The following is a 14,828-nucleotide window of genomic DNA, read 5'->3' on the forward strand; positions in this document are numbered from 1 at the left end:
GCGTGCAGTGTGTAGCGTGCTGCGTGCAGTGTGTAGTGTGCTGCGTGCAGTGCGCTGTGTGCTGCGTGCAGTGTGCTGCGCGCTGCGTGCAGTGTGCTGCGTGCAGCGTGCTGCGTGCAGCGTGCTGTGTGCTGCGTGCAGTGTGCTGCGTGCTAGGGCTAGGGCTGGGGCTGAGCCCAGAGAGACAGCCTGGGAGTTCAGGCATCTGTGGCCTGTGTGGTCAAGGGATCAGTTACAGACAAGGGAACTGATCACATAAATGAATACACTGGGAAAAGTGTGAGTCAGGTTTCTCTGTCATGGAAGGGAGGTACAAGTATAAAAAAGGAGAAGACGAGAGCAAATTCTGTTGTGTTAGATTAGAACTGGAGGTGCTGGTGAAAACGCATGCTTTCTATGCGTTTCACAGACATACAGACATGAAGGCAGGCATGAACGAGTGGGTGGGTGAGTGTGTATGTGTGCGTGTGTGTGTGTAGTCACACATTTCCCAGGTCTGTCTGCTGAGGGGCTTGGACGCGATGCAGCCTCGGGAGCAGTGAGCGCACGCACTGCCCAGGCCTCATTTTCCAAATATTACTGCCTGTGAAAAGGAACTTGAGCTCCTGGCAGAAGTGCCTAATTGCACAGCTGGGTCAGGGAAGGGACAAGATGAGCCTGGAGTATTCTGTGCCAGAAGGTGAGCAAATGCTCAAAGAATGACGGGACATGTCAAAAGAATACAGGAGTCACCTTGGAAAGGTTCCCACTAGCCAAATCTGAGACAATTTGAGCATTCAAAATAAATAATGCGAGTAATGGATTGTAATATATTGACTGAAGTAAGATTCCGTGAGTTCACACTGATATAAACAAACAGGAAGAAGGCACAGGAGAATGCCAAGGAAGGAGAAGGGATGATGGAATTAGGGAATCAGTCTTTGGCAGCCACCTTGGCAATAAATGACTCAAACAGCATTATCAATAGATGTATAAAGTAGTATATGTGCGATAAGAAAGAATATTCACTTTGTCTCAAATTACTTACTGATTATTTAACAATTCCAAAATACTCATTAATTTAATACTTAACACGTATTACTTTACCAAGTGAAACAAATTCAAGTCCCCAGCAGTGAGATGAACTGACAACATGTGTCTCCTCAGGTACCTCCTCAGAAACGTACTTTTGGCAAGAACATCCTAGGATGGTATTTTTGTATTTGATTCGTAACCTGAACCAAATGCGAGAGGAACATTTATTTGCAGAGACACGAGCACGCCTATGTTCCTGCAGCATTATTCACAGTGGCCGAGACGGAAATGACCCGGGTGTCCTCCCGCAGGGGACTGGATGGAGAAGGCGTGGCACACACATGGCAGACATGGCTCAGCCACAAGAGAAGACGACACTGACATTTACAACAAGATGGAACCTGAGAATATCACACTGAGTGAAACAATTCAGGCAGAAAAAGCTAAGAACTGTAGGATTTCACGCACATGGGGGATAGGAAAGTGGAACTCACACACAGTCAACAGCGTGGAGGTCACCAGAGGGAAGGGGCCTGAGGAAACAGTAAAGGGGTCAAATACATGGTGACAGAAGGTGATTTGACTTTGGGTGGTGGGCACACAACGCAGTACAGACACCACGTATCACAGAAACATATTCTAGAAAACTGTATAATCTTATAACCAATGTTGCCCCAATACATTTAATTAATTAGTTACTGCTTAAAAGTTCTAGAATTCTAAACAAATTATAGGGAACATTTCATGAAATCAGGAAATACTCTACAAGCTAACTGGGCTGTGCTCTTTAAAATGTTGCGGCCATGACACTGAGAGAAAGACAATTACAGGCCAATGTCCCCGATGAACACAGACGCTGAAACCCTCCGCAGAGTATCAGCAAACCAAACACAGCAATGCATCGAAAAGATCATATACCACGATCAAGTGGGATTTAGTCTAAGGATACAAGGTTGGTATAATATCCACAAATCAATAAACACGACACACCGCATAAACAAAACGAAGGATAAAAACCACATGATCCTATCAATTGATGCAGAAAAGGCACTTGATATCAAGTACAGCACCCATTTATGTTAAAAACTCTCAGCAAAGTGGGACTAGAGGGTACACACCTCAACATAGTAAAGGTCATGCAGACGACCCCACTGCCAGCATCATACTCAGTGGGTGAAAACTACAAGTGTTTCCCTTAAGATCAGGAACGAGACAGGTATATCTGCTTTCACCACTTTTATTGAACATAGCACTGGAAGTCCTAGCCACAGCAATCAGACAAGAAGAAGAAATAAAAGGCATCTGAATTGGAAAGGAAGAAGTAAAACTGCTGTTATTTGCAGATGACGTGATACTTTTTTGGTGGAACCCTAAGACTCTGAAGAAAGAAACGGAAAAAGACACAAATAAGTGGAAGCAGACACTGTGTTCATGAACAGGAAAAACTGACATCATTAAGCTGTCCATACTACCCAAAGCAATCTACAGATTCAACACAATTCCCATCAAGACACCAATGGTATATTTCACAGAACTAAACTAATATTCCAAAAATTAATATGGAAAAAGAGACTCCAAATACCAACAGCAATCTTGAGAAAAAAATAACAAAGTTGGAGAAATCATGCTACCTGATATAAAATTATACTGATATTAAACAAATTATACCTGATATCAAATTAAACAAAGCCATAGTAATCAAAACAGCAGTAGTGGCATAAAAAGACATTTAGGTCAATGGAAGAGAACAGAGAAATAAATGCACACCTTTATGTTCAATTAATATTTGATAAAGGGGACAGAAACATACAATGAAGTAAAGATAGTCTATTCAATAAATGGTGTTGGGAATACTGGACAGGTATGTGCAAAAAAATGAAACCAGACCACCTTCTTCCACCACACACAAGAATAAACTCAAAAGAGATTAAATTCTTAAATGTTAGATTCATAAATATAAAAATCTTAAAAGAAAAGATAAACAGTAAAATCTAGTACACTTCTTACAGCAATATTTTTTGATATGTCTCCTTGGGCAAGGCGAACAAAAAAAAATTAACAAATGAGACCGCATCAAACTAAAAAGTTTGTGTACAGCAAAGGAAACCATCAACAAAAAGCAAAGACAGCCCACTGAGTGGGAGAAGATATTTGCTGACACATCTGATAAGGGATTAATATCCAAAATTTATAAAGTACTTATAAACTCAACACCAAAAAACCAAACAATCCAATTTTAAAAAGTGAGCAAAGGACCTGAACAGACATTTCTCCAAAGAGGACATACAGATGGCCAACAGACCATGAAACCAATTGAGCAATACACCTGGGAAAAGATGCTCGACATCACTAAACATCAGAGAAAGGCAAATTAAAACCACAATGCATTATCATCTCATACCTGTCAGAATGGCTGTCATCAATAAATCAATAAATAACAAGTGTTGGTGAGGATGTGGAAAAAAGAGAACCCTGTTGAACCAACTGTAGGGAATGCAGATTGGTACAGCCATTGTGGAAAGCAGTGTGGAGTTATTTCCTTTTATGATTATTTTTATCCATTTAATTATATATATTTTTAATTTTATTTTTTATTGTTGTTCAAATACAGTTGTTCCCATTTTCTCCCCCATTACTCCGAGTAAGAGGGAGAAAATGGTAAAGCAAATGTGGTTAACACGTTACCTATCACATGGGTAAAGGGCATGAAGAAGGTCTTCGTATTATTCTTATAATTTTTCTATAAACTTGAAATTACTTCAAAATAAAAAATTAACAAATGATAAACTACATTCTTCAGACTCCCTTTATACTCCCTCACGTTTGTGTGTGGTTTTGTAGTCCAAGCATTATTCGTGCTCTATTCTTTGTTAAATTTGGTTGCCCACTGGGGCGTTTCCATACTGTTTTCTTTCTTCTGATACGTTACAGATCCTTACCAGCTTCACGGCATGCGGAACTTTAGTAATCAAAATAACAACAGGCCTAGGAAAAAGTAATACTATATTTAACATAACTTAATACGTGGGTAGCTGATGGTTTTATTTAGAATCAAACACTCCAAATCAGTTCATCGTAGGATCGACAATGCCAGTTGATTACATAAATCAGGTTCTTTCAATCAGTAGCTTTAAATCTCTGGGTATGTGACCACTCAGAAAAACTAGTAACATGGTGGGAATAGGTGATCTCATTGGTAACCTCCCTGAAAATCGCACTCACGACAAAGCTGGCCACAATACTAATTTCCGACGAGTGAATTCGGCATTGGAATGACTCTGATTCCTTACCAGGAATCAAACTAGAGAAATCTCCAAGTGCCTTTAAGCAGTAAAACTTCTGAGCATTTCCTGGGGCACAGAATCAAATTAGAAATTACAGTTCTCTCCTCGGGGGCAAAGACAAACGGACTTTTCTTGGCCAAGGGTCTCTCTCCATCCGGAAGTCCGTTCTCTTCCCCATTCTTGGTCTCCCCCAATTTGCATATAACCTCTGTAGTTTACAGTTATCTCCTGTACTCAGTTTTTCCCTTGCTTAGTTCCTGTGCACTAACTTCACAAAAGTCTAAGCCTGCCACCTGGCACAGCCACACGCCACTCCCTGTAACCTCCTGCTCACCTCAAGGAGTGTTCATTTAATGGCCTTTAATGGCCATCCCCTCACCTCCCACTCACTTCAGAATTGACTGCAATGTGTATCTTGGCTCGGGTCACCTTCCCTGTATTCACTAAGGTCAAAGGGTCTCCTCCTTTAATACAATGACACATTTCATCACCCTCAGCGAAGTGTAAACTCAGAGAGGACCACTCCCTCCTCTTTGAGGTCCGCTCTGCCCTGGGCTTTCCTGACACACTCACGCTGGTTACTCTCTTTCCGCCAGGGCCGTTCTTTCCACGACCATTAAATGGTGGAGCTACACCACATTCTCTTCGAGGGCATCCTCTCCTCTTGCTCTATGTTTCTCCTTGGGAAATTTCACCCATGTCTGTGGATTTTCATTTTTTATTTTAAAAGATTTTCTTATTTTAGAGAGAAGGGAAGAAAGGGAGAAAGATGAGGGAGAGAAACATCTACCTGCAAGAGATACATAGATTGGCTGACTCTTGCATGTCCCCAACTGGGGACCTGGCCTACAACCCAGGCACATGTCCTGACTGGGAACCGAACCAGTGACCTCTTGGTTCATAGGCCAGCACTCAGTCCACTGAGACACACCAGCCAGGGCCATGTCTCTGTATTTTTAAAGTCTGACTTACAAATCACAATCTGTAAGTCTAATCTACCAATCTTCAGGTCCAGCCTAAACCTCTCTCCTGAGCCTGGGGAGACTCAAGGACATTGTGCTGCTGAGGGTAACAGGCCGGGGCCAATTCACGTGATCTCAGAGTAATCTCACTTCTAGGAATGTGTCCTATGGAGACTCTGTGCGTGCAAAAGGATGTGGCGTATTTAAAGTAGGTTGTAGTGCTATTTGTAACAGCAGAAATAACACTTCAGTGTCCATCAGTGGGGGCAGTTATTACCAATAACGCACACTGCAGAATGCAACCATTAGAACAGAACAGGTACACATAAACTCAACCATATAATTCAGCAATTACACTTCTTCGTATTTACCCAAAGAAGCTGGAAACTTGTGTCTACACAAAAACCTGCAAACAAACATTTATAGAAGCTTTATTTATAACTGTCAACATGTGGAAGCACCCAAGATGTCCTTCAATAGGTGAGTGAATAAACTGTGGTACATCCAGACAATGAACTATTATTCAGTGACGAAGAGAAATAAATTATCAAGCTATGAAAAGACATGCAGGAACCTTACGTGTACATTAATTACTAAGTAAAAGAAGCCAATCTGAGAAGGCTACATACTCTGATTCCAACTAGTCATGCCTAAGTACTTTTTGGTCAACAAAAAGCCACACGTAGGTCATTGGTCCCCTAAAATGATAATGGAACTGAATAAGTCCTGTCACCCAGCGAACTTGCAGCCACCCTGATGTCGCAGCACAATGCATCCTCATGTCTTTGTGGTGATGCCAGCATCAACAAACCCACAGTGCTGCCGGTTGTACAAAGCACAGCACATATGATTAGGGACGATGTACACTTGATCACGGTAATCAGTGCCTGTTGTTGGTTCATGTATTTACTGTATGATACGCTATACTTTCGGTCATTATTTTAGAGTGCACCTTTCTACTCCTCAAGGAGGCGTGCTGTAAAGCAGTCGCCGTGTTACGTATCTCGTGTTCACTGCCTCTGCTGACTGCGTCATGGTACCTGTGCTCGATCTGATCTCGTGTTGTCTGTAGAGGAACGCGCTGTACAGGCCCGTAGCCGGGGGCCGTAAGGTGGACCACACAGTCTAGGCCTGCAGCGGGCTGGCCCATCTCAGTCTGTGTGAGTGCGCTGTGGTGTTTGCACGTGGCCAAATCGCCACAGGATGCCTTTCTCAGAACGTATTCCATCAGTAAGTGGCACATGACTGTATATAACATTCTGAAAAATGCAAAACTGGAGGCAGTAAAAAGATCAGTGGTTGTCAGGAAATTGGGAAGAAAGGAAGGGATAAACAGGTGGATCACAGGGAATTTTTAGAACAATAAAATTATTCTGTGTGATATTACAGTGAGAGATACCTGTCAATCTACACTTGTCAAAATCTATGGATGTACAACATAAAGAGTGAATCTTCATGTAAACTCCTGACTTTAGTCAATAATAATATATCAAAATTGATTTATCAATTGAGCAAATATATCTAATGCCAGATGTTAGTAACAGGGAAAATGGGGGTGGTGGGGGGCGTATGAGAATTCTCTGTACCTGCCACTCAATTCCTCTGTACATCCACAACTGGGAAAAATAGTCTATTAGTAAGAAAAAGAATGAGAATAAAGGTGGGAAGAAATTGGGTGTGGGGTATATTAAAATGCTCTGCATTATCTCTGCAATTTTTCTCTAAATCTTCAACTGTTTTAAAATAGTTTATCTTTTAAAAGAATGAGGAAGTTTATTACATAATGATAAAGATTTCAAAGATATCCTAATTTTCATGTAAACAAGCCACTGAACTTTACTTAGAATTTTATTTATATGTAAAGTTGTTTAAATACGTGATATGATTAAAAATTGTGTTGTCGAATTAAACCACCAGAAACTAAAATGCACACGTGCAGAGAAGACCCGCAGGCCTTCTGACCGCACTTCCACAGCGCGCACCTCCCCAGAGCCAGGGCTGAGAACATGCTCATGGGCGCTGGGGTATGTGCAGGATTTTCACTTTCCATGTCAGATTTTTAGTAACAGGCACACAATCAATCATGTTTCTAGTAGAAAAGTTTTTGAATAAGAAGCTGTCTAGGGAGTTAAAGTGCCAGTGAATAAATATGAAGCATCCAGTGCAAGGGGCCCTGTTATGAGCAGCTAGTATCACTGCTGATCTCAGCACAGGCAGTGCTGCTGTTCTTAGCACAGCAAAGAACTCCCTGTTTGGCAGTAACCCTACGGAGAGGAAAGCAAGTGCTGGAGTTCCTGCTGCCTTTACCTTTACGGGGCACTGTGGGCCAGAGCTGGGTGGAGCAGCGGAGCAGCCCCTGTCAGGGCCCTGCCTCTGTGTGGTGGTCCTGGGCTTATCCCCCCTTGCGAAGAGAGAGGAAGGAGCTGCAGAGGGCGCTGCTGGGCCTGATCACCACACAGAGCCCCCCAGGCAGTTCCTGCATCTGTGTCTGGGGGTGAAGTCACCTCTGCAGGCCTGTCTGAGCATCAGCACCACTGGCCTGGGAGGCAGCCGCAGGGAGCTCTGCCAGGTCCTCAGAGAAGACGGGACTGAACGTGGCCGAGCCCCAGGGCCGTGGTTCTCGACCTCGGGGGCACACTAGAATCGTCTGGGAAGCTGTAAGAAATTCTGGTGCGCAGGTAGGGCCATCGGTCCCTGGGAGGGGGGCCTACGGACAATGATGTAGAAACAGATACCCCCCCTCACGCAGTCAGACAGGCACAGGAGACCTTGAAAAATGCCAGGGCACGAATGTGAGGGGGCGTAACGATTTGCCATTTTGGCGGTACAACAGTGATTCAGGACTGAGAACTACTAAAACCAACAGCAACCAACAGGAAGGTGTGGCGGGGAACCCCCGCTGCCCACGTGCACAGGGCCACTCTCCACCTCGGCGCCCACTGGAGCCTCGGAACCGAGCGGCACTCCGCAGTGCCTGTGCGACAGAGCAGGTGAACGCAATGCAACCTCGTTCCACATCTCGGTGCAATCACGTGCTCCGTCACGGTTTTTATTTTAGAACTTAGCAGATTTCCATTTCATTTGACTCGTTATCTGATAAAGTGAATCTGTGGAGAATAAACAACCTAGTACATTAACCACAGATAACAGAGAAAAAGAACAGGGAGAGATTGATGACCCCTTAAAAACCAATTTAAGAACATCAAAACCTTGGGAGGAAGGGACTGTCACAGTGGTATTATCTGTTACAACTGTGCTTTGTTACTGCCACTGCTTAACTCTTCGAAAACTTGGCTTTCTTTTCTGAACTTTTAAACCGCAAACTGGGTGCTATAATCTCTCTGAAACAGTTGAGATAGTTAAGTAGTATCAGAGTAACACAAAAAAGCCTTTCATAAAACTTGAATCAGATTCTATCACATTTGCATCTGACCAGGCAGGACACTAACTTTAGAGTTTCTCAACTACTCATTTATTGTAGACTAACTGCCTATGACATCTTTAATTCCTTCACAATACAGTCAGAAATGCACAGCTAAACAACAGTGATGGTTTACATGCTCCTCACTAGTAAAGAACAGTTCTCTAGAGTTCTTTTGGTGGTTGTTTTTTAATGAAAGACAGAATAGGAGGGCTTCTGGGGAACTGAGAAAGACCTACTTTTCCCTACTGTCCCGCCACCCACACTGAAAGCCCTGGACACTTCACGTCACGACACGAGACACTGATAGGGAGAAGAAGGCAGCCCCGCGGGTGCTCTGCGACTGGAGGGAGGACACGTTGGTGCATTTTCTGGGCTTTGCTTCTGGCCACCCTGCAAAGCCAACACACACACACCCCGAAAAAGAGAGCCATGGAAAGCCTTTTCCTTCTAATCAAAGGATCAGGAAAGGAGAAGCCCATCAAGGAAGAAAACTCTGTGGCAATAATCTTGAGTAATACAAATTGCCACACCTCACCCAATATGAAATGGATCATGTAAATAGCCCTACAATTCATGAAGACATTAAATTTGCAGTTAATTTCCAGACAAGAAATCTCCAGGCCCTAATGGTTTCACCAGAGATTTCTACTGAACACTTGAGAAGAATTAACACCAATTCTACACAATCTCTTTCAGAAAATAAAGGAGGGAACATAAACCAGACACAGTACTAAAAAAAAAACTACAAACCAGTGTCCCTTGTAAACAGGGATGCAAAAACCCTTTACAAATTATTAGCAGAGTTCAGGAGTTGCACTTATTCCAGAGATACAAGAGTGATTCAGGATTTGAAAACCAATCAATGCAATCTACACATTAACAGTATTTATTTATTTGAGAGAGAGATAGGTAAGAAACATTGATAGGCTGCCTTCTGTACGTGCCTGACCAAGGCTCAAACCCACCACCTACGTATGTGCCCTGACCAGGAACTGAACCTGCAACCTGCTGGTGCACAGGAGAGTATTCCAACCAGATGAGCCACACCAGCCAGGGCTCAGATATTTACAGTTTAGGGGAGAAAACTCACATGAGCACATTAATTGATGCACAAAATACAAAATGCACAAAATACAAAATGCATAAAATACAAGTGACAAATTCAAAAACCATGTACGATGAAAACTCTCAGAAAACTAGGACTGGAAGAAACCTACCCCAAACGTGATAAAAAAATAAATGCTTCCCCCTAAAACGAGAAACAGGCAAAGATGTCCGCTCTCACCATTTTTATTCAAATGCTGGAAGTGCCGGTCAGTGCCATATGGCAAGGGAAGAAACAAAAAGGTAAACATACTGGAAAAGAATGAAACTGCTCCTGGCACCACGTGACACGAGAGTCTATGCAGAAAAGCCCAAGGACTCCACAAAACAAACCCTCCCGAGTAACACGTGAGTTCAGCAGAATCACAGGATACAAGGTCAACAAACAAATCAACTGTATTGCAAATCATGTATCTCATAGGGATCAATGTCCGGAATATAGAAGGAACTCCTAAAATTCAACAACAAAAACACCCAATAAGTTGATTAAAAAACAGGCAAAAGACCTAAAGAAACTATATTCTCCAAAGATATACAAATGGCCAATAAGCACATGAAAGGATGCTTCACATCACCAATCACCAGGGAAACGAAAACTAAAACCACAATGAGATACCACTTTGCACCCATTAAAATGGCTACTTTCAAAATATAAGTGTTGGCCAGGATGTGGGGAAACTGGAGTCCTTGCCACCACTTGCCACTTCTGGTCCTTTTGATAACAGCCGTTCTGTGTGGGGTGATGTTTACCGCTCCCTGTGGCTTTGATCCACACCCTGATGGCTAGTGATGCTGAGCATCTCTCAGGTACCTGTTAGCTGTCCATACGTTTTCTTTGGGAAAATACCCATTCAGATCTTCTATTCTTTTTAAACGGGATTGTTCATTTTTTTGCTATTGAACACGAGTCCTTTATATTTTGGGAATTAACCCCGTATCAGATATACGACTCGCGAGTGTTTTCTCCATCCAGTAGGCTGTCTACCCCTGCTTCATTAAGGTATAGCTGATAAATAAAAATTCAGAATGTATATACTTAAAGTGTACAATATGATTATTTTGACACACATACACACTGGAATGATTACCACAATCAAGCTAATTAACACATAAATCAAAATGGTGCTTTTTAATGGAAAAATACGCATAAGGACAAAATTCTGGTTGTTCTTGACTACTTCGCGTGTGGAAGGCTTCCCAACCTGACAGTAAACTGCCTGAGGAGGCCAGTCTTCCAGTTCTTCGTACTCACAGGGCCCGGGCCCCGCGTCCTCTGCCAAGACGGGAAGCGCAGCGCTGGGCAGGCACCCAGTGAGCGTCTGCAGTTCGCGGTGCTGACCTTGCTCTGACTCTTCAGAGAAAAGCATTAGAAGGCATATCTTCAGAGCTTTAATCAGCTTTCTTGTTAATGAGTTCCAAATGTTTATTACTCAGTGTCTGAATCCTCAATTCAAATCATTCTTGGATTATTTTCCTTCGTTTCTGAATGTGATATAAATGTTAAAATTAATCAGGTCATAAACAGCTTTAAGTTGTACTATGTTGATCCATTTTTAGAACAGGGATGGTACCTAAAATCTTCATAAACTGTGGTTAATTAACCACAATGAGATGTAAGGAAATGATACTAATGCAAACAACCCACTATAACACCCTAGGCTTATCTGGAATGAAAGGCTCTGTCTCATGCCTCACATCCCAGACTAGCTCACATCTACTTCTCCAGAAGGGTCAAGAATTCCAGAATCAAAGACATGGTATGGAGAATACCCACGCTTCCAGAGCTTTCAGTAACTGGCAGAGCTCAACCAATGCTTTGTCTGAAGAGAAGAATCTGGGCCCAAACCCGACAGTGAATCACAGACAATGTGCACTGCTTGCTATGAGCCACAGACTGCTTTGTGGCTGCTCCAAAGCCTGGTGGTCAATAGTCCCCCACCCCATGTATGTAATCACCTGAGTGCTTCAATTCTATCATCTTTGGATACTATCTCCCTTGGATATCTCCAAGATGATAAACAGAAAGTGCTGAACAAGCTCTGCCATGTTTCTCCTGGTGTATTATCCTCTTGCTTAGAGGAAAAAATGTGTTTTTAACCTCTTACAGCCGTAAGAGGATTTGACACTTTTGCTTTAATCTTTATTCCATGCTCCCGTCCCTTCCCTGCATGACCAGTCTGGTGGGATGCTCCACGTCGTTCCCGAGCTTCCGCTGTGCTTTCATTAGTTCACACTGGCTCACGACGGAATCCACTTATGACCTGCTGACTCAGACCTCCCCAAATGACATAATACTTTTGGGTTTTGTTTCCATTTCATTACACTGCACTGAAAATGTCTACTTGGAAGCAAAATGTTTCAACAAGGAAGAGGTGCAGAGGATGCGATCACGAGAACATTAAAACCCTGTTCTCATCATTAAAGCCGCAGGCCAACCAGAAGCCACGTCCGCTGACACCAAACTTCACTACATACACCGAACTGGAGAACAGCAGCAGTAGGAGAAACCGTGTTTTGCTCCGGCCGTTCCTGGGACTCTCTCCTGCCTTCCCATCAGCACTGATTCTGACACAGAAATCAAGTCCCTCTCATGGTGCTCCGCAAATGATTTATTCATGAGCCCTCAATGAGACTTTCTAAATTACAGTTTAAGTTTAAAATAAATCTTTCAGAACTCTTCTTATATTCCAAGTATTTCTACATAATCTTGTAACAGGGTAGGTCTGGCTAAATCGCTGGGGAGCAGGGAAGACCCCAATCTGAGGAGCCCCAATCCTGCCAGAGAGGCCCCCGCCCCCCATCCCTGGGGGGGAAGAGAAGGGGAGGAAATGGAAGGGGCCGCAGAGGAGGCTGCTGCCTCAGACAACTGTGAACAAAGCACCTCGGCTGAGCAGGTTGAGAGGGTCACAAACTAAGGCGACGCCCCGCCCCCTGCAAAGAACTGTGCAGACTGATGCACATGGTGGAGGCTGGTTAGAATTGTTTGACGCTGGTCACTCCCACAGCGCATGGGATTCTGCGGGGGAAATTTAAAACAGAACAAGGGCAGAGGTGTGCCCTCTGCTCTTCTTCCCTGCTCTGCATCAGACTGGGGTGAGGCAATGGAGGGGTCAAAAAACTGGCAGACACCAGGCCCACTTGGGGCTTCTTACCTTGCATGGTTGGGAGCCAATGCAGAAGGGGAGTCCCATGCTGGGACACGTCTCTCTGGGCACCCACCCTGGAGACGCGGCTGCTCTGCACTACATGGGATGGGCCAGGGCTGGCCCCTTCCCACGACACGTGTCTGGGACTGTGCTCCTCCTGCTCTTGTGCTGGGAGCAGCACGCGGGAGACATGGGCAGCACCATGTGCCAGCCTGGGGGGCAACAGCAGCCTGGTGCACCAGACCCCACAAATGACTGTGTACAGTAACCTGGTAGTACGTCCCCACCAGGGAGGGAGAGGAAGCTGCGCAAGACGATGGTGACTCTGGAGCCCACAGGGTGCAGCCCAGGGAGAGAAAGCCTGAGAGCTGGAGAGAGAGAGACCATGGGTGTAACTGCCCTGTGCTGCAAAAGAACAGATAAGGAGTGATGAGGAACTTCTGGACAGGGCTTGGATTTCGGTGTTTCTGGGAACAAGGGAATTGTTATGTTTTGCAGAAGAGGTTGGCCTGGAACAGGGATTCTCCCAGCCCCTTCAAATTTGGTACTTTTTCAATGAGAACCTTCTTCCTCCCCAACAAATGTTCATGTTACGTTTACACTGCAGCAGGCAGCAGGACCCAGGCTGTCCAGTTACCACCTTGAACCTGTTACAGGCTTTCTAGGGCAATCACATGGAGTAGAGAATCAGAGCCCTCTTCAGAGCAGTGTGGCTCAGTGCCTGTAGTCCAAACATGTTGGATACATTTTAAAAACTTCAACTATTCCTTTAATTATCTTAAAAAAACCAAAATAATGAAGTATTGCAACTAAAAACAGTTGTGAAGCACCATTTTTTTAAATCTATGCACATTCCTCTCCCCTTAAAAACACCTGAGGAGAAGGGAAGGGAGGAAAGGAGGGAGAGAAACATCCACGTGAGAGAGAAACATCAGCCTCTCATACACGCCCTGACCAGGAACCAGACCCATAAGCTAGGCATGTGCCCTGACTGGGAATTATACCCATGACCTTTTGGTTCACGGGACTATGCCCAAGCTAACTGAGCCACACCAGCCAGGGCAAAAATCACAATGTTTTCAACACTACTTCCAAGTGTACAGCTATGAAAGGAATGGCTGCAGTTTGTCATTTAAAGGTGGGACTATGTTTCCAAAGCAAACTGGCAAATTCAAAAAGTGCAAATAAACTAAATGATCCCTTCTGCCTTTTCTAGCCTTCTTGAGTGCAGACTTTGTGCTTTGAAAAAAACACGTTGGAAAACTCTACAGTTTATAATGGCAGTGTTACATGGTGGCTGATTAGTTGGACCACAGACTCTGTTCTACCAAAGGATTCCCAATGATGGATTTAACAATAAATCCAAGGGTGCTTTTAAAAAGACATTAAAAATACACTTCAATCTATCATCACTAGATTCCGTGTGACTTTTATGAAAACATTAAAGTACAAGGATTATACAAATTTAGTGAGCTAGTCAAAATATCCTTATTTACATTTAGTCAGTTTATCACAGTACCCATTCTCCTCCATCCCCACACCTTCTAAGTTCACTAAGCTGGAAAAAAAAAAAGTTTTAATTCAGAGGTTTGAGAAATTAGTTTCAAGTGAAGATCAAAGCACCTGTAAGAGCGACGATTCGCTTTAGAGCGATAACTGCTTTGGATTATTGCACAGCAGGCGAGGACAACACTGGAGAAAGCGCAAACAGCACCGGCGCTACCAGACAGGCTCTGCTGGGCGCGCGCCACGTTCTCCCACGAGCAGCTGCCACGCTCGCTGCAGGGCCTTCTCCGTGAAGACGGGTCGGTGCGGGGAGATCTTTACACAGAGAACGTAACTTAGACTTCAAGGTGAAGTCAGAACTCAGTTCCTGACACTGCTTTCGACCTCA

General features: G+C 43.9%; 1 protein-coding gene across 9 annotated transcripts in view; it reads right to left on the bottom strand.

The window, feature by feature from the left end:
- Nucleotides 1-14,828, bottom strand: part of ATE1 (arginyltransferase 1) — a 127,087-nt gene that overhangs the window by 16,670 nt on the left and 95,589 nt on the right. The window contains exon 13 of one of the 9 annotated variants that reach the window (XM_037164862.2): nucleotides 9,913-11,270. The exons of the other annotated variants lie outside the window; for them this stretch is intronic. Coding sequence (XP_037020757.2) covers nucleotides 11,239-11,270 — 32 coding nt within the window. The 3' untranslated portion in view covers nucleotides 9,913-11,238. Of the gene's footprint in view, nucleotides 1-9,912; nucleotides 11,271-14,828 lie in introns of those variants that run through there. 9 annotated transcript variants of the gene reach the window in all.

This window comes from Artibeus jamaicensis, unplaced genomic scaffold (assembly GCF_021234435.1).
Source record: "Artibeus jamaicensis isolate MK-2021 breed Jamaican fruit bat unplaced genomic scaffold, CSHL_Jam_final contig_490, whole genome shotgun sequence".
NCBI classification, from domain to species: domain Eukaryota; kingdom Metazoa; phylum Chordata; class Mammalia; order Chiroptera; family Phyllostomidae; genus Artibeus; species Artibeus jamaicensis.